Source organism: Grammomys surdaster, unplaced genomic scaffold (genome assembly GCF_004785775.1).
Source record: "Grammomys surdaster isolate TR1022 unplaced genomic scaffold, NIH_TR_1.0 315, whole genome shotgun sequence".
Lineage (NCBI taxonomy): Eukaryota > Metazoa > Chordata > Mammalia > Rodentia > Muridae > Grammomys > Grammomys surdaster.
The window spans coordinates 249,257-257,074 of record NW_021604734.1 but is presented as its reverse complement, the minus strand read 5'-3'; the positions used below and the strand labels follow the sequence as shown (position 1 = coordinate 257,074).

The window sequence follows — 7,818 nt, the reverse complement described above, 5'->3', positions numbered from 1 at the left end:
CTCTCTTTGTTGGGTCTTTGTGTGGTTTAGGTATGAATGTAATTGTGGCTTCATAGAACAAATTGCAGCATGTTTCTTCTGTTTGTATTTTGTGGAATAGTTTGAAGAGTATTGATATTAGTTCTTCTTTGAAGGTCTGAAAGAATTCTGCACTAAAACCATCTAGTCCTGGGCTTTTTTTGGTTAGAGACCTTTAATGACTGCTGCTATTTCTTTGGGGGTTATGGGCGTGTTTAGATTTTATTTTATCTGATCTTGATTTAACTTTGGTACCTGTTATCTGTCTAGATAACAGTCCAGTTTTGTTCAGTATAGGCTTTTGTAGTAGAATCTGATGAGTTTTTTAATTTCCTCAGTTTCTGTTGTTATGTCTCCCTTTACAGTTCTGATTTTATTAATTTGGATACTATCTCTGTGCCCTCTGGTTAGTCTGGCTAAGGATTTATCTATCTTGTTGATTTTCTCAAACAACCAGATCCTGGTTTTGTTTATTCTTTGGATAGTACTTTTTGTTTCTACTTGGTTGATTTCAGCCCTGAGTTTGATTATTTCCTGCCATCTACTCCTCTTGGGTGTGTTTGCTTCTTTTTGCTCTAGAGCTTTCAGGTGTGTTGTCAAGTTTCTAGTGTATACTCTTTCCAGTTTCTTTTTGTAGGCACTCAGAGCTATGAGCATTCATTTTAGCATTGCTTTCGTTATGTCCCATGGGTTTTGGTATGATGTTACCTTCATTTTCAATAAATTCTAAAAAGTCTTTAATTTCTTTCTTTATTTCTTCCTTGACCAAGTTGTCATTGAGTAGAGCGTTGTTCAGTTTCCACATGTATGAGGGCTTTCCATTGTTTTTTGTTTTGTTTTGTTTTCTGTTATTGAAGACTACTCCTAGTCAGTGGTGATCTGATAGGACACATGTGATTATTTCAATTTTCTTGTTCATGTTGAGGACTGTTTTATGACCAATTATATGGTCTATTTTGGAGAAGGTACCATGAAGTGCTGGGAAAAAAGAATATTCCTTGTTTTAAAATGAAATGTTCTATAGATATCTGTAAATCCATTTGGTTCATAACTGCAGTAAGTTTCACTGTGTCTCTGTTTAGTTTCTGTTTCTATGATCTATTCATTGCTGAGAGTGTGGTGTTGAAGTCTCCCACTATTATTGTGTGAGGTGCAATGTGTGCTATGAGCTTTAGTAAAGTACATTTTATGAATGTGAGTGCCCTTGCATTTGGAGCATAGATGTTCAGGATTGAGAGTTCTTGGTAGGTTTTTCCTTTCATGAGTAACCTTATCTTTTTTATACATTTTTTGTTGAAAGTTAATTTAATTTGATATTAGAATGGATACTGAAGCTTGTTTCTGGGGACCGTTTGCTTGGAAAATTGTTTTCCAGCCTTTTACTCTGAGGTAGTGTCTGTCTTTGTCACTGAGGTTCGTTTCCTGTATGCAGCAAAACACTGGGGCCTGTTTACGTATCCAGTCTGTTAGTCTATGTCTTTTTATTAAAGAATTGAGTTCATTGACGTTAAGAGATACTAAGGAAAGGTGATTGTTGCTTCCAGTAATTTTTGTTATTAGATGTGTAATTAGGTTTGTGTGGCTATCTTCTTTTGGGTTTGTTGAAAGAAGACTACTTTCTTGATTTTTCTTGGGTGTAGTTTCCCTCTTTATGTTGGAGTTTTCCATCTACCATACTTTGTAGGACTGGATTTGTGAGAAGATATTGTGTAAATTTTTGTTGTTGTTGTGGAATATCTTGGTTTCTCCATCTATGTTCTTTGAGAGTTTTGCTGGGTATAGTAGAGCCTGGGCTGGCATTTGTGTTCTCTTAGGGTCTGTATGACATCTGCCCAAGATATTCTGGCTTTTATAGTCTCTGGTGAGAAGTCTGGTGTAATTCTTATAGGTCTGCCTTTATATGTTATTTGACCTTTCTCCTTTCTGCTTTTAATATTCTTTCTTTGTTTTGTGCATTTGGTGTTTTGATTATTATGTGACAGAAGGTATTTCTATTCTGATCTAGTCTATTTGGCATTCTGTAGGCTTCTTGTATGTTTATTGGCTTCTCATTCTTTAGGTTACAGAAGTTTTCTTCTATAATTTTGTTGAAGGTGTTTACTGACCCTGTAAGTTGGGAATCTTTGTTCTCTTCTATACCTATTATCCTTAGATTTCGACTTCTCATTGTGTCCTGGATTTCTTGGATGTTTTGAGTTAGGAGCTTTTTGCTTTTTGCATTTTTGTTGGCTGTTGTGTCAGGGTTTTCCATGGTATCTTCTGCACCCGAGATTCTCTCTTCTATCTCTTGTATTCTGTTGGTGATGCTTGCATCTATGCCTCCTGATCTCTTTCCTAGGTTTTCTTTCTCCAAGGTTGTCTCCTTTTGTGATTTCTTTATTGTTTCTATCTCCATTTCTATAACCTGGATGGTTTTGTTCAATTTCTTCATCTGGTTGTGGTTTCCTACAATTCTTTAAGGGATTTTTGTGTTTCCCTTTTAAGGACTTCTACCTGTTTTTGTGTTCTCCTGTATTTCTTTAAGGGAGTTATTTATATCCTTCTTAAAGTTCTCTATCATCATCATGAGAAGTGATTTTAGACCTGAATCTTGATCTTCCAGTGTGTTGGTGTATCCAGGACTTGGTATGGTGGGAGAACTGGGTTCTGATTATGCAAAGTAACCGTGGTTTCTGTTGCTTATGTTCCTGTGCTTGCATCTCCATGTGGTTATCTCTGGTGTTAGCTGGTCTTGCTGTCTCTGATTGAAGGGATCCTGTGCCTCCTGTGATCCTGGTTATGTCAGAACTCCTCAGAATCCAGCTGTCTCTGTGATCCTGTGATTCTGGGATGCTGTGATCCTGAGATCCTAAGATCCTGAGATCCTGGGTGTGTCAGAGCTCCTGGGAGTCAAGCTGCTTCTGCGATCCTGAAAACCTGGAATAACAAAGCTGCTGAGAGCCTGTGATCCTGGGCATGTTAGAGCATCTTATCTTGGAATTGTTAGAGCACCTGGGAATCGAGCTTCCTCTGGGTGTTGTGGGACTGAGTGCTGTTCTAGCACCCAAGGTCTGCTCAGGGCACTGGCTCAGACCAGAGGAACCCATGTCACTGGCCTTTAGTTACATTTCTACTGCAGTGATAAGACATATGACCATGGCAACATACAGAAGGAACCATGGCAACATACAGAAAGAAGTTTATAATTTTACAAGGATAAGAGTCCATCACCTCACAGCAAGGGAGCATGGCAGCAGGCAGGTAGAGGGGCTGGAGCAGCAAGTTGAGGGTCCACATATTTTTGGTTTGGTTGGTTTGGTTTAGTTTTGGAGACAAAGTCTCACTGTGTAGTTCTGGCTGTCCTAGAACTCACTATGAAGATTAGGCTGGCCTCAAACTTGTAAAGAACCATCTGACTCTACCTCTGAAGTGCTGGAATGAGAGCCATGATACCATGTCCAATTGGGAGTGACATCTTCAGCACCAAGCAAGGTTCAGAGATCAAGAGATGGGAATGGCTTTCAAAGAGACACTCCAGTGACATCTTTCAGCAAGGCCACTACCCATAACATTATCCAAACAGCTGCCACTAACTAGGGAAAATATCTTACTATATAGAGGACAAGTTCCCTCAAACCACCACACTAGACATTTACAATAGCATCTAGGGGTTCATTCCTGAGTGCAGCACAGTAATGAATTGATACACAGAGAAAGGTGTCACCTGCTGTGGAGATGAGTAATCTCTCTTTGCTGGAACCTGATCTGCTCTCCTAGGAAGTCAATTTGGCTCCCTCTTTGAGGTGGTTCAGTTTGAAAGGTTTTTCAGTTTTGTTTTATGCATATGAATGATGACTGAATGTATGTATGTGCAGCACATGTGTGCCTGGTACTCTTGGAGGCCAAAAGAGGGCAGAAGTGAAATTCCAGGCAGTGGTGAGTGACATTGTGTTGCTGCTGAGAATCAAGCCTGACTGCTGTGCAAGAGCCACAAGTGTTCTTCAGTGCTATCCCATCTCTCTTATTCCAATGGTTCCGTTTAAACTGTGGGCACAGGAGCCTAGGGTTTCATGACTGAAAAGAGTTTTTAGCCTTGATCATCTGCTTTGTGTTTAATTCTTAAAAATCCAGTCTATGGGCTAGCCATTCATCTATATTTAGGATCTTTGTGTCCTGTTAGCCATGGCCCTTTGAGCAGTCAGGAACCAGATTGTGCCCCTCTTACTCATAAGTGGACCACTGTCCTTGATGCTGCTGTCTCCTGACCACTGCACATGATGGGATGTTCTGTGTCACACTGCTGGGATTCCAAGTTAGAGATACAGATTCCTACCACCACACCCACCCTTCAGCTATCAGCATCATCCCCAAGCTTCTCACTATGCCAATGCCTTTCTCTCTGTTCATGCTTAATATCCTTCTCAACAGGGGTCTCCAGCATCCCACAGAGCAACATGAACTCTTCACACTTCCCACAGAAATACAGGATGTTACATTCATCTGGGTATATGCATTTCTCTGAGATTTTTGATCACTATTTTTTACTACCAGATTTGATAGTCTGGATCCTCAGGGCCATCCTCTGCCCACTTCCAGGAAGCCATCCCTGGAACACTGCATTAGGTCCAGGAGATCTGACACTGTGTTGATCTAGTTTCACTCTGTTGCTGTGATAAAACACTCTGGCCAAAGGCAATTTAAGGAAGAAATTAGTCCATTAGACTTCTACTTCTAGGTCATAGTCTGCCATGGAAGGAAGTCAGGACAGGATCCCAGGCAGGCTTACATGCTATTCCACACAGCATTACCTGTGATCAAGGAACTTGCTTCCCAGCTGGGGAGGCATAGCAAGAATCATGGAGGCCGATGCTTAAGGTCTGGATCGCTAGCTCATGCTCACCTAGATTTTTTTATCCAGCCAAAGACCGCCTGCACATGGAATGATAAAGCTCACATTAGGATGGGCTTTCCTCCATCATTAACTGTCAAAACAGTCCCTCAGTAGAGACTTCTCTCTTAGGTAACTGTAGTGGTTTGAATATGCTTGATCCATGGGGATGGCATGATTATAATGTGTGCCCTTGTTGGATTAGCTGTGGCCTTGTTGGAAGAATCACACCCTGTAGTTGTTTTCAGATCCTATACTAAAGCTCCACATGGGCAGAAGTGACCCCTCTTCTGGCTGTCTTCTGATACAGACGTAGAACTCTTGGCTGTTCCAGAATCAAGTCAGCTTGCAAGATGTCATGATTCCCATCATGATGTCCAGGAACTGAATCCCTGAAACTGTAAGGAGGCCCCAATTAAATATTGTCCTTTATAAGAGTTTCCTTAGTCATGGTGCCTCTTCACAGCAATGGAACCCTGACTAAGACAGTTAACTGTAGGTTGCATCACACTGATTGCTAAAGCCAGTTAAAGATGTCCAATTCTATGATCTGAGAGGACAGATCAGAAAAACTGTCTCCATGCAACTTCTGTTCCATCTTTGCCCTGCTCCACTATCACCCAGCATCCTCACAAACCATCCTGACTCCACACAGTCTACATGGACAGCTTCTGGAGATTCTCCAGAATTGATAGATCCAGAAAAGTTATCTCGAACTTATCCGGCCATGACTGACAAGGCTTAACCCAAGCAAGGTCTTACAATAACAGATAAGAGAATTGTCCTGGTGGAAAGCAGGGGTTGGTTACACCTAGACCTGCATCTTCGAGCAGGAGAGAATGACCATGCCTTACTTAGCACAGTGGAAGCTCAGTGTCAGATTCTCTCTCCCTCTGTGTCTGTCTGTCTCTCTGTCTCTGTCTCTGTCTCTCTGTCTCACTCTGTATCTCTGTCTCTGTTTCTCTGTTTCCCACTCCCTACATTCCCCCCCTCCTTTCTTGGTTTCATAGGTAGAGACTGTTTCTGAGTCCTTTGCTCCCTGCCTCTAAGGTCATTTCGTATTTCCTTCACAGAGGATGTTTCTCTTTGCGATAGCTTCAAGGTTGAAAAGTCTGGACGATGGAAGAATGAAGTTAAAGGCCTACTGAACAGACAGACTTTTTTTTCCTACAAAGATAACAAATGTCATGCCATTGATGATTTGGGGAACAAAATTAATGCCACAAATTTCTGTGAAAAACAGGGTGACACTCTGACACATGGAGTTGTCACTTTCAAAGTGTTGCTGTTTGAAATAATGGAGACTGAGACAATCGCAGGTAAGTTTCAAATGGACTCATAGGGCTCGAGATATAGCTCAGTGGTAGAGTGTTTGCCAGCACGCATAAGGCCTTAGATTCAATCCTCACTGCTACAAAGTAAGTAAAAGAACCTACCAGATGCCCCCAGAAAGAAAGAACAGGATTTGTAACAGGTTAGGGACATTCATTGTTTTCATGGAGAAACAAGATGAATCACTGTTAATCCCACCTAAGAGGTCCAGTAGCAAGAGCAAAATGTGAAGGGTAAAACCAGATCACAGAATGAGAAGGGAGGGTGGGTAGGCAGATAGGATTAACCAAGGGCAGAGGCTGATCTCTTTCCAATGGGCACAGAGCCCCTTATTCTGCAGGCCGACATGTGTTGCCACTATGAAAGAGACAATCGTTTCAGTGGATCCTGGAACGTTAGCTTCAATGGAAGGAACATGTTCCATGTTGACACGAGCACTGACAACTGGACTAAATTGGATCCTAGACACAGGGAGATCATAAAGATGTGGAGGAAAAACAAGGATACAGCTTCCTTCTTAACCAAGAGTACACAGGGGGACTGCAGGACCTGGCTTGACGAGCTCATGATGCACTGGAAAGAACATCCAGAGCCTACAGGTGACTGGGAAGACAGGGAAAAAGCTCTGTGCAGATGAGGTGTCTGAGTATGTATAGGTTTCTGTGGTGTGTGTGTTTCTGTGGTGTGTGTATCTGGTGTGTGTGTGCGTGCGCATGTATCTGTGTAAGTGTGTGTGTATACATATGTGAGTTCATGTATTAGTGTGTGTGCGTGTGTGTTTGTGTGTGTGTGATCTCTTCACCATGAGTCCTGGGGATAATGCCATTCTTTCCATCTTTCATTTTCCTTCTCCTCCTCTCCTGTCTCACTGTGTTCACCCAGGTCACTCTGTGAGGTTCTCTCTGCTCTCACAGACAGAGCATCCTTCTGCTTCCTGCCTTCTCATTCTAGAATCACTGTTGCCATCTTCTCATCCTATCTCTCTTCTTCCCTTCACAACCCTCACATGTCAGCTCCTCTTTGACCAACAGGAGAGATGAGGTCCCATCATTACCCTGTTGCCTTACCAGAGCTACAACAGTCTGTTGAGGTCAAGGAAGTCCCCTGTCCCTTCCTACTCAGGACCCACACAAATAGCTGTTGCACAGCAAAGGTGTGGAGGTCTGTGTTACTGAATTCCCTGAGGACCCAGAAGCTGAGATGAGAATAGCTCAGATTTCAGTCCTAATCAAAGACTCAACTTGTGTTTTATTTTAGCCTTGCCAAGCACTGCTGCAGATGTGGACCAGCCTCCATCCAGGGCATGCATGCACAAGGCCTCTATCCTGCTGATAATGTTCAGCTGCTTCCTCCTGTACATTTCTATGGAGAATCCTTGACAATGACAGGTACTGGGAACAATGCTGGAAGTGGAGTAAGGAACAGATGGGTGACAAAAGAGGAACCAGGAGTGAGTGAGTTCCAGGAGTCCTGCTCTGGTCCCTCACCCGCAGATACTTACTGAGAAAAGAAGCAGTAGACTCAGAGGTCACGTCACCTGCTAGCAATAGCTTGTGCATACTCAGCCTTGGCAGGAGAGGAATTTGTCACAGACGAGTGGA

At 42.4% G+C, this 7,818-nt stretch overlaps 1 protein-coding gene across 1 annotated transcript; it reads left to right on the top strand.

Annotated features, from left to right (window-relative positions):
* Positions 1 to 352: 352 nt before the first annotated feature.
* On the top strand, positions 353 to 7,596 carry LOC114629729 (UL16-binding protein 1-like; the record flags this gene model as incomplete). The annotated part of the gene is made up of 5 exons (XM_028777782.1): positions 353 to 409; positions 4,733 to 4,872; positions 5,981 to 6,204; positions 6,541 to 6,816; positions 7,475 to 7,596. Coding segments are annotated over 5 exons (819 nt in total), but the record flags the coding sequence as incomplete, so codon positions are not given.
* Between the last annotated feature and the right edge of the window lie 222 nt (positions 7,597 to 7,818).